The 16,564-nt window shown below is 33.9% G+C and overlaps 1 protein-coding gene across 5 annotated transcripts in view; it reads left to right on the top strand.

Annotated features, from left to right (window-relative positions):
• Positions 1-16,124, top strand: part of ARHGAP5 (Rho GTPase activating protein 5) — a 46,190-nt gene extending 30,066 nt beyond the window's left edge. For 2 of the 5 annotated variants that reach the window (XM_085061929.1, XM_085061928.1), the window contains 4 exons: positions 5,371-5,448; positions 6,401-6,532; positions 8,159-8,264; positions 12,336-16,124. In XM_085061929.1, coding sequence (XP_084918055.1) covers positions 5,371-5,448; positions 6,401-6,532; positions 8,159-8,264; positions 12,336-12,666 — 647 coding nt within the window. In that variant the 3' untranslated portion in view covers positions 12,667-16,124. Of the gene's footprint in view, positions 1-5,370; positions 5,449-6,400; positions 6,533-8,158; positions 8,265-12,335 lie in introns of those variants that run through there. The other 3 variants (XR_014852573.1, XR_014852572.1, XM_085061930.1) reach the window with 3 other exon arrangements.
• The last annotated feature ends 440 nt before the right edge of the window (positions 16,125-16,564 follow it).

The raw sequence follows: 16,564 nt of genomic DNA, 5'->3' as shown, positions 1-16,564 counted from the left end.
TACTAATTTTTGCTCTGCACTCTGCACTTGTTGGACATCATCTGAAATACTGCAAGAAAGATGTTGACAAACTTGAGTCTAGCAAAAGAGTGTCAGGGCCTGGAATTCCTAATCTGTCGGTTTGTTCAGTTTGGAGAGAAAGAGGCTGAGGAGGTACCCAGAAGTGGCTTCCCATACCTATGAGGGAATTACTGACAAGGTGCAGCCAGGCTAAAAACTGAAGTACAATGTCATTAACATATGAGGTTCTGATTGGAAAGAAAGGAAATACTTTTGTTCTGGAGGTTGTTAGCACTGGTTCAGGTTACCCAGAGATATTGTGGGATATCTTGGAGGTATTCAAGGGAAATTTAGATAAGCATCAGAATCTGAATTCCGTGTTGACTGTTGTCTGAGCAGGAGGTTGCACTAGATGATCTCCTGAGAATTTGTTCTGTGATCACTTCAAAATTGGCATAGAATAGGTTTCAATAGTTAGGAGACTGTATACCAGTTTGTGTTTTGTAAATTTGGAATTAATCAACAGAGAGGAAACAAACTCAAGAGGGTAAAACAGGCATCAGTCATTTCTCCTAATGGAAGACTGACTACCAGAGAGGGGAGGAGCAAATGCATTGATTTAGTAGTGTGAGAGAATCACTGAAAACTGTAAACAAATGTTTTGAAATACTCATAAAACACATGTTGTGCACTTGAGTTGTGTTGCTAATGAGGTATCTCTTCAAAAGAAACATCATGGGAATTGTATAAAGAATTCCTAAACCATGCAGATAGGACCAAGATGTCAGGGTATGTATGATAGTTATGCTGCTCCACTTACGCTCTCAGCATTCTCCAGACCCAACGTGGCCAAACCGCTATATGCCTGGAAAACTAGAGTGCTTTGGTTGTCACCCATTTTTAATGAAGTGAAAAATGCTCCTACCTTTTCCTAGGCATGTTGGTAATGTCATATTAATTCTAGTCTTGTATTCTTCTTTCAAAATGAACAGGCCATAAAATATGTGCTTGAGTTACACTTCATAAAATGATTGAGACCTTGTTTAATAATCAGTTAGTGTAAATAATAGAAATGTTAATTCAGCTTTGGAGAGCTTCCTATTATAAGAGTCTTTCTAAAAGTACTCCTTATTTCCTTGTATTGCATATTGTTTTCTTGAACATTTCAATATGCTATAAATTATTTTATTACAAGAAGTAGCAAGACACTTATTTTTAGTTCTGGTTTTCAGTATGTGAGTTGAATGTCATGGGTCTTTAAACGTCAGTAGTGTTATATGTAGATAAGGACACAATAAATGTGTTTTATATGAGTAAAGTTAATGTTAGATTCATACTTAGAGTTTGACTTTTTTGCTCTGTAATTACATACATTCTAGGTGTACATAGAAATTACTGTTTTGGATCAGTAAATTGGCAGTTCCTTTAATCTTGTGTTGTAGCATAGGGGTTGAAAAGAAGTACACCAGATCAATCAGTGGAATAAAATTAGAGAAACATATAGATCACAGAATTTACAAAGCTAAGTGTGGGATGGATAGTCCCAGTTATTGTAGTGGAGAATGAGTCCTAAACAGTTCCATTGGCCACTGTAGAGGAAGGAATTGAACTGGGTAGAGACCAGCTTGCTGGGATTGTGGCATGTATAGAGAAACACAGGCAGAACATGATAGCAGAACCTGGCTGCGGATGTTGTTAGCAGACACTGATTTTTCAGCAGTCTAAATGTTAGTATAGCTGTTGTCACTTGGGAAAAGGCTTTGAAATGATCAGACAGCTCTCTGAAAACTTACACTCTCTGTACTTGTTACCAAGCAAACAAAAAACCAAAAAGGAGAGTAAGTGTTATGGAGGAAGAAAAATCATGCTATTACATAATGCCATGCTATACACACAATTTGGATTCTGGTTGCAATTTGGTTCAGCTTTTCTCTGAATAGGAAAGAATTGGGAAAGTTAATGCATATGACAGTAACAGTAACTCTTGGATAAAGACAAACTGAATTGATTAGCTTAGAACATTTCTTAGGAAGAGAAATTACATAAATTTAAAAAAATGGTGCTGGGAAAGTGTAGGGAAGTTACTACTTCTTGTTAAGAAAAAAAAATTATGAAAACTTTGAGTATTGGGCATAAACTCAGTGTGCTTTCATAATGTGCATTCTGGAATGACAAAGCTGCATTTACCATGATGTAAAGACCACAGGTAAATGACTTGAAGGGGTTTGGGTGAATCAGTGAAAGATAAATCCACAGGTGGCTATTACAACACCTTATACAAAAGCGTATGTAAGCCACCATCTGCAGGAAGCTGGGAGGATATACCACAAAAAGATTGCTGGTAAGTTTTGGCTTTTTCCTCTCCTGTCCTTTCTACATCTCTCCTCAAGCATATACTGCTTAGTGCAGTGTATGGTATGGCAAGTGCATATTGTACCAGGTAGACTTTGGTCTTTCTCTTTGCTGAAGTTAATATGTTCCATAGAGGAACCAAGAGTTGTGAAAATGTGTGAGATCCTAAGAATGGAAGTGTCCCACAGACTGATTATGGTGCGGATCCATCTTGCTCATTTTGTCTGAAATACTTTGAACCCCAAGTGGTGAACTTCCAGTTAGATAGGATGGAGCCCTGGTCACAACTGGCAGCATAAAAGAAGGTGCAAGAGAATTTATTAGGCCGTAGGAGGTACTTTAAGAAAAGAGTAGTCTAGGCAAAGGGGTTATGCACTGTCTTGAAATAAATATAGCTTATTATGACGTGAAGTAAGGAGGACTTAATTATTTAAAGCTAGAGGTGTTGCAAAGCTAGCACAACAGGGAAACAAATCATATAATTCTGATATATAATACCACAGCAGCAATGGTGTTTGGTAAGGATACGTTGAAAATTATGACTGGACTAGAAAGCAGGGTTAGAACACAGAAAAATATTCTGAAAAATCAAGAGGTGTACAGATGAAGGAACAGAATTTTTAAAAAGCTGCCGGAAAAAAGAAATGTTGGGTGCTCTGTGTCTCTCCCTTTCTTATTATAGAATAAAGAAGAAGTTTAAAAGCTAAAACTAGTGAACTATAGTGTCTGATACTTGATGAAGATCTTGATGTAAGAAGCATTGGAGAGACCTGGTTGCGTAATAGAAAGCAACAGAGAATTGGAGCGTTACTTAAAAAATACTTTCAGACTTCTAGCTGTGTGTATATACACAGACAGATTAGTCTCCATCTGTGCATTAGAGACAGTGTAATGACAATTGACCAACCATTTCATGAAGTGAGACTTTCTAGAATATACACAAGCAAGAAGAATCATTTCCTCCAGGATTTCAGAAGATAAATTTAGTTAGCTTAATCCAGAATTGCAGCGCTTCACTATTTTTGGAAGATGCCTAAATTAAATAGGCATCTCCTTGTTTAACCAGAAAATTTTCTGAAGTACTGTAGATTGTCTTTTTATGTTTCTTAGAGCTGTAGCGCAGATACCACACTAGAGTGCATGTCTTTAGAGCAGCCAGTTCAAGTATTCAAGGTTTATACACTCCTGCTAAACAGTGACTGGGTCAGACTTCTCAGAAACTGCTATTGCAGCACATTCAATTTCTTTTGTGCAGAAGGAAATTGAATATCCTCAGGCTGTAGTGTCTCCGACTGAGAATTCTCCCTTACTAGACAGAGAATCTTGATCGTAACTTCTTATCTACCAGTGGTTTTTGTATTTATTTACAGCTTCTGGAAGAGGAATGTAAAGTGTTTCTGGTTGTGTTCACAAAAATTTAGGGCATTTTTTTGAAGACAGGTTTGAAACCCCTTTCAGATGTGGAAACCATTGAATCATTGAAACCGCTTTTTGCCCTGTGCTGCCAAGATATCAGTGAACAAGGCTCAGGATTTTTGAAAGGACTGTTTAGGTATATATTTACAAGAGGAAAATTCTTGGCTGTGGAATTGGAAAGCTAAATGATGGACATGAAAGTTTATTGAAGAAATGCTTACTAAAATAGCCTTGATGCAGCCAGTAGAGAGACATGTGAGTTGTTGATGCATTAAGAAGGAAATAACGAGTTAGAAGAGTCTCATGAAATTGTTATAAATTTCCCAGCTGTATGAACCAGTCAAGTGCTTTCTGTACTTTGAACATTGTAACAGGGTTTTTAATGTTTCTTGGTAACTTGAAAAGCCACACTCAGTGGTTTGTGGTGTGACAGAGCAGTTAAGTATTGATCTGATAATCTAAAGTGCATTCAGTTATTGGCCTGTCATGGCAAAAGGCCAAGAAATTTCATAAATCTGTGAAACCAGTGGATTTTTTAATAAAACCATGTAGTGTTATGGAGATGTAGCATATAGATAATTTTGCACCCCTAATGGTAACTTGAAGAATTATGGTACTATAAACTGTTTATATTCCTTAATAGGTTTTAAATTAACAAAGAAAAATGTATTGGGTAATGGTGTGATTATCAGGATGGAGTCTTTCATTCAGTGAGTAACTTTGGGCAGAAAAGATAGAAATGAGATAGGAAGCATAATCACTGGAGTCAAGTGTGCAAGAGTGTGTGTGTGTCTGTGTGTGTGTGTGTGCATTATTAAGGTGTACTCTTAATGTTTTCCTTGAAAGGTTGCTGGAATTACGACGACTCTACAACATGTGGTAAAACAAACTAATAATGAAAAGCTTGGGGAAGCTCTGCTTCCTAACACTTTACCCCTTTTCCCCCTTAAAGAAAGACTTGTAAATGGTGAGATAATTTACCTTGATAAGAAGTGAGGAGAAATGGATTCAAAGTTTATAAAATATAAGTGGTTAAAAGGAAAGCATGTTGGAAGATGAAGTTCTTATCATATACAGGAATGTGTTACACTATGAAATTAAAAGATCATGATTCAGTTACAAATGCTTGATTTTTTTTTTTTTTTTCCCTGCAGAGTATTTTTAGTGTGTTGTTGCTTGCCATAGTAAGTTGTTAAGCCCAAACTGTGAAGACAGTTTTTTAAAAAACATAAATGTTGTGGGTACTGCAGAATTTACATTTTTGATTATTAAAAATAGGTGCAAATAACAACAGTCTACTAGAGATCAGTAAGAGAAAAATCTCGGATACATTATTCAACAAATATCTGCAGTCAGAGTTTTGTTATCCTCCAATGTAATTTCCTCCGATTCATATTAAATGGAATAGTGGACTCAATAGACAACTGACATTTTGTGTTTTGGTAGTCCTATATCACTATAATGGTTAACATGTTTCCTTTTTAGGCACTTAAGGATTGTATTCCTACTTTCGGTTTCTGAATAAGAAGCTATAACTGGTTCTGCTTTGCCTTATAGTGTATTAATTTGTTTTTTAATATTTATTTTTCCTCCTCTTCTAAGGATTATGTACTGAAGGCCTGTACCGTGTTAGTGGGAATAAAACAGATCAAGACAACATTCAAAAACAGTTTGATCAAGGTAATCAGAGATTTTATTATTTAAAGCCAAAACAGACCCTGAATTTTCCATGGATTTATCACAGTGCAATATAAAAGGATTGCACTTTCAAACCAACTTCCACAGCACTGAGTACTTAATGCTGTGGTGGGTTGTATTGGTATAGCCCAGGTTATTACCAGTGAAGCTCCCAGGATGGGAGGGGAATCTTGTTGCAGCTGGCTTAAGTGCTGTTAAAATATTATCTAGGTGGTATTTTAAGATTTGAAAGAGTTTAAATGCAGTCTTTCGTGCTCCTTGTGTTAACAGTTCATCAGTCCTAGGCATTAAGGCATTCACTTATGCTTTTTATCCCCTGCAAATAGTAATTCTTGATACTTTAGTGAAAGTTGTCTTGAATAATACTCATTGACAATTAAGCCTTGATAATTTCTAACAGTCTTTGTAATTGTAGAATATAATGAAATATGATTGGTAGGTTAGTCTGTTCACTGTGTTTATATTTAAAAATGAAAATAACTACTAAAAATTCTTAGATGTTAATAATGAAGTTGAGCCTGTGAAAAACAGTAAAATAAATGTACTATTTTTTTTTTGCCTTGCTTTGCTGTTTAGCAACATCGTGGGAATTAGAATTTATAACTGCTTACTGGGCAAAATTGATTAATCAGAAGCCAGTTAGTGACAAATACAGAAATATTCAGTTCCTCAGGGAGAATTAAACAACTTTATTTTTCTGATTTTCTACTGTTCTGTAATACTGTCAGATTTTGTTATATTTGATTTCTTGTTGGTCAGTATGATAGCAGCTTATCAATAGGTTCACCTTTTCATTCATTATTTAATAATCATTTGGCAAAATTTTAGTTTTCAGTGTTTTGAATAAATTCTTATGTTCATGAAGTATTAAAACAAATGATAGCAGTAGTTTTCACTTACACTGCTATTTAATTTTTAAAATTTTGTTTTGCAGATCATAATATCAGTCTAGAGTCAATGGGAGTAACAGTGAATGCAGTGGCTGGGGCTCTTAAAGCTTTTTTTGCAGATCTGCCAGATCCATTAGTTCCTTACTCTTTGCATCAAGAGTTGTTAGAAACCTCAAGTAAGTAATAAACAACCTTTTCTTGATTTGTGTTATTTTCATTGCCCTTATTGCTGTTTTTACTTCAGTGTTAGTTGAAAGGACTATCTGCAATGAATATTTCTTAAATTGCTTTGGCACATGCATTTTTAAATATTTTTTAGGTTAGAACTACTATATGATTAAATAAACATACGATTTTTTCCAAATAAGTGTGTGGCTTATTTCTCCTTGTTGTAATAAATTTAATTGGGAGAAATCTATTTTTTTCTTTTTTTTGTTGAGTGATGAAATTGATGAAAGCTCTTGGAGTGGCTTTGCAGTTGTTTACGGGAAAAACTTCTTGAATTCATGAAGCCTTACATTCAAAGTAGGCTTTAAAAAATCAGACACATCTATGGGATATTATGGTAATTCTCTAATTCTCTTAGATTTTTTTCAAATTCTTTTTGAACTCTTACAAGATGCCTAGTTTTGTTTGCCTTACGAACATTTTTCAGGCGTTTCATAGTATTCCTGTCTTTGATTAGTGTCTCTCTTGTATTGGCATCAAGCTGTTTCACAAAACAACCACTACACAGTTTACAGAATCCAACTGTGACATACAGTATTCCAAAGTAGTTTTTGTTCAAAACATGGAAACGCTAGTGGAAGCCTAAGGCTTGGGCTTACTTGGACTTGATTAATATATAACCCATTAGAAATTTTGTATTATCTGATGACATCTGTAGATACTTATTTCTGGTTTTTCTGCTCTACTTTTCAAGCATATTGCTTATTTAATATAACTACTTTGGTTTTAATTTTTCTTAAAATTATAACAGATTCCAGTCAAAACATAAAATAGCTTAGAATATAAGTGGAATTACTGTTTTAAAATTCCATTAATACTTCTTTAAATTTGTATTTGGGATATACTGGACTATATTTAACTTTTTTCTATAATATTAGGGTAGATCAAAGTTTTTTTTAGCAGTGCAGTCAAGTAATAGAGGTGAACTTGAATTCCTTTATACTATATAAAATCATAATGGATTAGTATTCTGCAGAATGTATGGATCCACAGCATTAGTTGCTGGGATTTTTAAAATAAAAAACGTTACTTTATTTCGTGTTCCTTTCCTAACATGTTGGTTATTTTCTGTTTAAAGCATCATAATGTCCTTTGGGCCTGTGAAACATCCCTGTTTTTCTTTAGCAGTGTATTTAAAATAGCTGCACCGGCTCTATTTGTACTTTTTTTATTATTTGAATAACTTTTAAGTTTAAGATATTCTCATGTGAATGTCCTTCTGTCGTAACATTTTGCAAGCAGAGGAAACTCTATAATGGAATAAGAAAGGGTCCTGTCTGTAAGAAATGACCCTGTCACATTGTTATTCTACCAGCCAACAGTAAGCTAGTCAAGTAATTATTTGCTGAGCACAGATAAATAATTCCGCTTAAATAAAGAAAAATATTTTTGTGCTTGGTTTTATCTTTATAATAAAGTTACTCTATGGAAATAGGAATTTTATTAAATATTTTCTCACTTGGTATTTCTCTGTAGGTATCTTATCTGTACCATTATACTAGGAAAAAGACTTAGCAACACTTTATTCAGTATGTCTTTCTAGATATGTCAGAAAATGTCACTTATTTCTATAGAAATCATGGATAAGACAGAACGGCTACACGAATTAAAAGAAATTGTGAAGAAATTCCACCCAGTGAACTATGATGTCTTCAGATACATAATAACACATCTAAACAGGTTTAGTATTTTTCAATTTTGTTTAAGTTGTAACAATTGCCAAAAAGATTGTGTTTGTAACAATTAATTATCTACTAGAATTGAAAATGTAGAAAAGGAAATTAGGAAGTAGAGTTGATTAATAAAGCCTTGTAGATTTGTTTCTTACATTTTATTGACAAATATTTATCTAGCATCATTGCTACTATAAAGTTACAAGAATGACTGCTGTACATAACAAAAGCTTGAAAGAATAACTGCACCTAATAATAACTATGCACCTAATTATAACTATTACAGACCCTCCTCCCCCAGGAAATAATAGCTATTAAAATGATAGACTAATCTAGTTTTTAAGGAATTTGAGTCATTTGGCCTAAACACCCTCCTCCCCCTGACCCCTTCCTGCCAAAACAGGCTAGCTCCAATCAAAATGTAAAATGTACAGCCCAAACTCTGTGCTGGATCATAAAATACAGAACAAAGCTGTAAGTAACAGTAAATTGGTTACACTTGCTTCTTAAATTTTGCCTCTTGCATAGAAATCTAGTGGTTTTGTCTTTAAAAGTTATTTCTATATTTACCAAAATGGTTTTAATAGATGTATATTACACCATAATCTGAGCCTTTATGTGTACAATATTCAGTCGTAAAAAAAGAGATAAAAAGAGCAGCTTACTTGGGCTTCTTATTCAGGTAAAGTGAGATTATTCTCTGAAATCAACAGAATGAGATTAACTATATTACTAAAAAAAGATGTGAAAGCTAAAGTAACTTTTTTTTAAAACAAAAATCTTTATCTAGTGATCTGTCAGTTAAAGATTAGCTTGTGATGTTTTTTCCTGCATTTTTAGATAGAATCACAGAATTGCTGAGGTTATAAGGGATCTTTGGAGATTGTTTTGTTCAACCCCAATGCTTTGACATAGTCAGTTATAACAGATTGCTCAGGATGGTGTCCAGTTAGGTATTGAGTATGTCCAAGAAGTGAGGCTTCACAGTCTCTCAGAACAGCCTGTTTCAGTTCTCAGTCACCCATACAGTAAAGAACTGTTTTCTTATGCTGAGAGAATTTCCTGTGGGTGTTTGTGTGCCTGTTGCCTTTTGTCCTGTCACTGAGCACCACTCAGAAGAGGCTCAGTTAATCTTCTTTACACCCTCCTATCAGATATTTAAAACCAGTGATAAGATTTGCCCTGAGCTTTTCCAAGCCAAGCAATCTTCCCATTCTCAGCTTTTCCTCATTTGAGAGATCTTTGATCTCTTAATGTCCCATCCTTGGGCTCACTCCAATACACATATTTGCCATGTTGTGCTGAGGAGCCCAGAGCTGGATCCCAGACCAGATATGGCCTTTGCAGTGCTGAGTAGAGGGGAAAGATCACCTCCCTAGCCCTGCTGGCAGCACTCCTAGTGCAGTCTGGGATGCTGTTGGCCTTCTTTGCCCCAGGGTCACTTGGCTGACTCATGCTTAGTTGTCCACCAGGACTTTCTTGTCTCTGTGCAATATTACTTTTCAGCCAAGCAATTTTTTGTATACACACACACGCACATCTCTGTAAAAATAAGCTTTTGATGACATTTAATTGTTCTGGACTGCTATCTGTGTGTTTGTGTTTCTGCAGGTGTTTGTAATGATCTAACTGGGCATGTAGTGCAGGGGTAGAAATAAGAACCTTTAACTTCCCTACTTAGTCAACAGGGAGAATGTAGGTACTTTTTATTGCTGTTTGGAAGGAGCCTTCTCTTTTCATGGAATGTCCAAGATTTTAGAATTTAGGTACCTACTTTTCTCGCCATCACATATGCAATAGGTTTAACCTTTATAAAGTCATCCATTTTCCTATTCAGGGAAATGGGTCAAATTGTACATTGCAGTCTTATCCAATACAAATTCAGCCCTAAAACAGATTAAACCATATCAGTGAACAAATACTCATGTTACAGAACGTCAAGATGTGCTTGCAAGTGTCACAAGTAAAACTAAGACTTGACACAGTTATTAGTCACTTGAAACATTTTGTTAGTTCTTGACTGACCTGATAGAAAGTTTTGTGGAAGAATGGCAGTCTTGGAATTGTCAAAAGTCTTCATCTGTCCACCTATTTGCATAGCACAGCAGAATGTACAGTGTCAGGTAGCTGGATTGCTGCAAGTAAGAGAGCTAAACATAATTTTAAAAATTCCTGTATAGGTTCTAATGCATGCATATCTACAAACAAAGGAAACATAACTAATAATGGAATTTACTGGAGAACATAAGTGATGTACAGTGGCCTTTGTTTTCCGGTCTGGTCCTCTATTAATGATGACTGACTTACATTTCAGGTTGCTAGCAACAAAATGGTCTTTTCTTAAGAGAGAAAGGCTGTCATTTTTTGTCTCATTTGCAGTGTCAGGTAGCTGCATTCCATTCAACAAGAAAACTGCTTAGATGTAAGGAATTGCTTATGTAGGAAGAGGTGGATACAGCTATGTACAGGATCTTAAAGGCAACTTGTACCTAAATTCTTGACAGTCTGTATTTATTTTTAAGAGATTAGTTTGTGCTAAATTACTGCTGGTATATAATTAAAATGGAAATGTTGTTTGCCAAATGAATTGTTCACTTAATGAGGTAAAGCAGTCTTCTACATGATGAAAGAGCTCTCATCACAAGCTAATGTTTTAGATGCTTTGTTTTTACATCCTGTGTCATTACAGTAAAATATATGCTGTTGTTGTATAGTTAGGAATGGTTGGTGATTGATATTATTTTGGTGTGTCCACAAGCACAAGGCCTGGTTATTGAAACAAAAAATACAGTATTATCCACGTTGTATAAATACAACACCAGTAACCATGAGGTTTTTACCAAAAGTAAAGTTGAAGCACAGGAGAGAATGCAGTTGATTGTTCATTTTGTTTAATCTGGTTGTGAGCTGTTATTGAGGAAGAGGTGCAATGCCTTTCTTTTTTTTTCTCACCTCTAGCCATAGGTTCCCATTGCTTCATTTATTTGCTCTAATGATTGTGCAGATACAGCATGTTAATAATAATGCTAAGCAAAATATGGCTTATATTCTTTCATCTGTAAATGACTTTAAAATGTATTTTTTTTAGCAGAGATTATGAATATTACTGCCACTCAGAAATAGTATCCTTTGGACCAAACTTACTCAGAACAGATTGAGAGGCAGTTTTCGTGTACCTTCACACTATTTTTTATGCTTTATAGTTACCATTATAAGTGCATTGTAAATGAGTGGAAATATTTTCTTATAGCATTAAATCTAGTGTTTAGTGTGCATTCACAGCTTTTGAATCTATGGACTACAGCCAGCTGTCAGAAATTCTTGTGGGCTGCTCTTGTTAATCATCAAAATTGTTACTGACAAATTTCTGAAGTTTTATTTTCTGTTTATTTCTAGAGGACAGTTGTAGCTCTACTACCTTTGTGATGTCTACTGTAATATAGAAAATGCATGCTCCCAGCTGGGTGCATATCTTAGGTGTTTGTCAGATGTATTAACACAGGATTTTTCATCTATCTCTCCGTAATTACTTCTTGATAAAATTGTGATGTCAGTCTGGAATGCAGAATATTTTAGAAAACAAAATATCCTGGCTCTTTCTAGCCTGTAACCGTGAAAAGCATTTTGTTTTTTTCTGAGTAGGCATTTACTTGTAGATGATAAATTTGGTAACAGGATGGTTTGCTATTCTTTGGAGGTTTGTTGTTGTTTTTTGGGTTTTTTTTGTAATAGTATTGCAATAATGAATTTAGATAATAAGTAAAGAGCTTGCTTCAGTTTATTTATTATTGTCATTTCAAAATGCTGGTGGAATGTTAAATTTCTTTCTTAATTAAAAGCTTAATCAGACTTATATTAGTTAACTATCCAAATCTGGAAGCGACATGGTTTCTAAATTTTCTTCTGCATAATCACATAAAATATTCAAGGGCAATTGTTTTAATGGATTGCTGGAGGAAAGGAGCAAAAACCTTGAGATTGTTTAGTAATAATGCCTGCAGTTAGAGCACTATGAGAATATTTCTAGTTGATTGCATACTGGTTTTAATTTACTCTGTGCTTATCATTCTCATTTCAGGGTTAGTCAGCAATATAAGACCAACTTTATGACTGCTGATAATTTATCGATTTGTTTCTGGCCTACTTTGATGCGACCTGATTTTGAAAACAGAGAGTTTCTTTCTACCACCAAAATCCACCAATCAGTTATAGAGACCTTCATTCAACAATGCCAGTTTTTCTTTTACAATGGAGAGATTGTAGAAGCACCCAACCCAGTGGCTTGTCAGCCACCACCTTCCAACCCAGTGCAGATGGTGGAACCCATGGTACCCCTGCAGCTGCCACCCCCGCTGCAGCCTCAGCTGATACAGTCGCAGTTACCAGCAGACCCTCTTGGTATTATATAGACAGAAGATGATTGCAGGCAGCCTGGCGCTGGACAGTAGAGACAAGCTATAGACATGCATGTTTCAGGATACAGTAATGTACTTCATATTTATGAGAAATAATTCTCATCCAGCTGATTGGACATCTTTTTGTTACATCCCGTACTGTGTTCCTCATTTGTACACGCTGCAGATAAAAACTATGTGATAAGCATGACTGGAGAGGTTTAATTTTTAAAAGCAAAAATAGGTATAAAATACAAAGCTGCTGCTGCATGATACCTTATTGCAATCACTATATCATTCCTGTGACGGTTTGTCACAATATATTGTGAATAAAATTTTTCTATAGAAATTTAATGATTAAAAAAATTACATTTATGAAACATTCAATGCTTACAGCCTGCTTTATGGCTGGTTTTTGTTATTTAACATGCTATTTTTGGCAATTTTCTTCACATTCAAGCATTCTGTGTAAACAACTAAAGCCCAGCTATAGTTTATTTTGTAATCTCCTGGCTACTTATGTGACTTTATGCTTAGGGTGGTTTATGAAAGAATGCAAAATGCACTGTTGAGAATTTTACAATCCCTCACCATCCATCTTTACTTATAAGTAAACCTGTGGACAGTTTAAGGGTGGGTGAACTTGCTTATTATTTCTTACAGCACAATACCAAGGACATGCTTGTTGTAAAAGTGAGTTTCAAATATTGTACAAAAATTTTGATGTTGCCTACTTATTTCTTTATGTTCCATTACCGAACTAAACATTTTGTAAAACTGTTAATTCTGTAAACAGCTGCATGTTTAAAAGATCATTGATGGTCTTGTAAACTTAATCTAATATATTTTAGATATTTTAATTTTTCCCACTTGGGAATACATGTAGTGTTTAGAAAATAGTTCATGACATTTTCATATAAGGTTATATAACTTTTCATACATAAACATGACTTTTGTTGTAGTAAAATTCTCTAAACCAAACAATGTTTTAATCTAGGACTTCAATTAATCTATTCTTTAAATCTATTTTTATGTGACCCTCTAAAGATATACAAAAATGCATTGCTAATACATAGCAATAAATACTTTGGGTACTGACAATTAACCTCTTTGGAGTGTGTATATATAAAATCACATAAACTTGTATTCATATTTTTTTTCTTGTGGTATGTTGTACTAAAATTTCAAATGACTCATTTTTTTTCACCGTATTTTTAAATTATCTTTTTTTTCATTTATTTTACTTTTATATTGGTACCAATTTTGCTGTAAAAGAATGCTGCTTAATTTAAACAAATCTTTTGGTTAAATATTTTGATAGTGGTAAAAAAATTAGAAGGTTACAAATTGTAGCAAAGGGGAGACCATAGATAAACACTACCTGTGAGACTTTTCATAGCAGCTTTTTCTCTTTCATGCTCAAAATGTACCTTTTTAGGTCTGCAAAGAAGAAAGTTTTGGCTCATTCAGCTGCTAGAATGTTTTGTGTAGTTTTAAAAAAAAAGCTTTATGATGGTCACTGTTGTAATCTTCACTTATAACAAGATTTAAGATCGTCTTGTATGTATTATAGTAAATAGATGATTTTGAGAATTAAGGCTTTTATTAAGAGATTGATTTGCTCCATTTTCCCAAAATAAAAATTGCCTTTCCCACTTATGTCCTAGGTATTGTACTTCTAATGACTTGGATTATTATTCTAGATTACTATGATACCAGAAACCCGGCTGCTGTTTGAAGTACATGTATATTATAAATTATCTTGATATTGTGTTATATTCTTGCAAGTAATTATCTTTTTTAAGAAAACATAAAAAAGAAAAGTCAACCCTATTCCTACTGCAAAGCACACAGGAATTAATAGTACAATAAAGTCTGTCCTGTAAATTGTAGTATTCCTAACTTGTTCTACTTTACCTGTTGTCTATATAGCTTTTATTTATAGTTTTCAGTCTAATCTTGGCATGTTTAGCAAAGAAAATGAAACTTCAAGAGTTTTATAAACTATTTCTAGGTTGCTAAAGAATTTATTTTTCTACTGTATATGGCATAGACAAAGCATCACCTGTACAGGAAACAAGTCTATTTCTAATAGAAGTAAGCTTAAAAATAAATGCCAGTCATATCCATATTTAAAAATTCCATCTATAAAGTATCTCCAGTCTTTGTAATGTGAATTTCATTTTTAAACTTTCTATAAATTCCAAGTTTTTGCCATAATGTTTAACTAATCTTTGAATACTGATTTTTAGAATAGTTTACATTCCATTTCATGATGAACTTTCGTGTTGAACTTTTGATTAGCAGTATTTGCAGTATCATTTCTTTGTGTATGATATTATGGCTAGATCACCATTATTTTTAAGAATCTTAACACATTCAGCCAAATATGAAAGTGTTACTACATTTACTGGATAAATATAGACAAATAAGAAAGCATGGCATGTGGCGCCTGGTTGTCACATGGAAGGGTCCCTGCATACTGTTTGCATTACGGAAGTGTTGTATGCAGGAATGTGGATATGTGTGTATGTGTAATATATACACATTGTTGTTTTTTTTTTTAATCTGTTTGTGTGTTTATGCAGACATGCATGCACATACACCCACATAGTAAAGTTTTTAAAATATACTAGGAAATTAAACTGTGGTTATTAAAGATTTATAATAGAGCTTTCTCTATTATTATTTTTATTAGTGCTATAAAATGAGGAAGCATGTCATTATATCCAAATTCCTCATATTTCGGCTCATGTAGTCCCTTCTAGTTTTACTGAAAATCCAAACAATAATAACTATATTTTTTAATGTGAGCATTTTTACCATAATATCTATCTTGATAAAGATACAAATGTATATTGTTTTGATTGAGCCATCTCAGTGACACTTTATGGAGTAGTTTCTTTATGTTATAAGGGTATAGACATACTGCGGTGTATTGTCATTCACTGCTTCAGAAATTGTAAAATGCCAGACCTGAGTTACAAAAGTGCCATTTTAAATAATGCTTAACAGTTTATTTCAAAATTCCTGATCTTGTGGAAATTTAACTCATATAGTGTAAATAGATTGCAGATGTCAACTTAAGTGAAAAGAAACTTTGTTGTTGTTGTATGTTTTCTCCTTTATTTGAATCCTGGTTGCTAGGAATTTATAGGTATGTTTAATTTTAGTTGCTGGAGTTTAGCTTCCCATATTTATGATAAACATAGAAAAACTATCAATTGGAGATTTTAAAAAATGGGCCATAGTTTATGTGCTTCTTTCTTTTTTTCAGTAATTGTGATGCTGTTTGTCAACTGCAAAAATTGCACACATTTAAAAAAAATTTCAAGTCAAAATTTTGTTCTTTGTTTATAATGTAATCTTTTATTGCTACATCAGGAGAATACTGCAGTGAATTAAATATCAGTGGAGCTTATTCTGTATAAAAGATGCAACGAATAAAATACTAAGATGCTTACTGTGTATAATGTTCAGTTTAGTTGCCTATTAAATTTTTAAAGGCAAAAGCACCCTATCTTTCAGACACAGAAATGAAATCTAGCAGTAAATCTTCCTGAAGTGAGTGCAGTGTGTGTTTTAAGATTTTCTTGGATGGGAGGGTGTCTCTCATGGGTCTCTTAAATTTTCTTTTCCTGTGGAGTTTCTACACCGGAAGTAAAAACTGTGGGCTTTCAGGTCAGCATTAAGTCATCAGAGTTGTACATTATTGGTCATAATTCTGCTAAATATATGGGATGAATGCAGCTTTGATAATGGTATTGGTTTTAATTCTCATGCTTGTAATAACTGTGCTTTGTTTTTTCAGCACATCTTGAGTCATATGTCTGGTGCAGAAATAACTGCAAAACCTTCCTGACAGTCTTCAAATCTGAACACTGTTTAGGTTTATATATATATATGTATATAT

This window comes from Lichenostomus cassidix, chromosome 5 (genome assembly GCF_008360975.1).
Source record: "Lichenostomus cassidix isolate B80296 chromosome 5, HeHo_3.0, whole genome shotgun sequence".
Taxonomy (NCBI): Eukaryota; Metazoa; Chordata; class Aves; order Passeriformes; family Meliphagidae; genus Lichenostomus; species Lichenostomus cassidix.
This window is presented reverse-complemented; position numbering and strand designations above follow the sequence as displayed.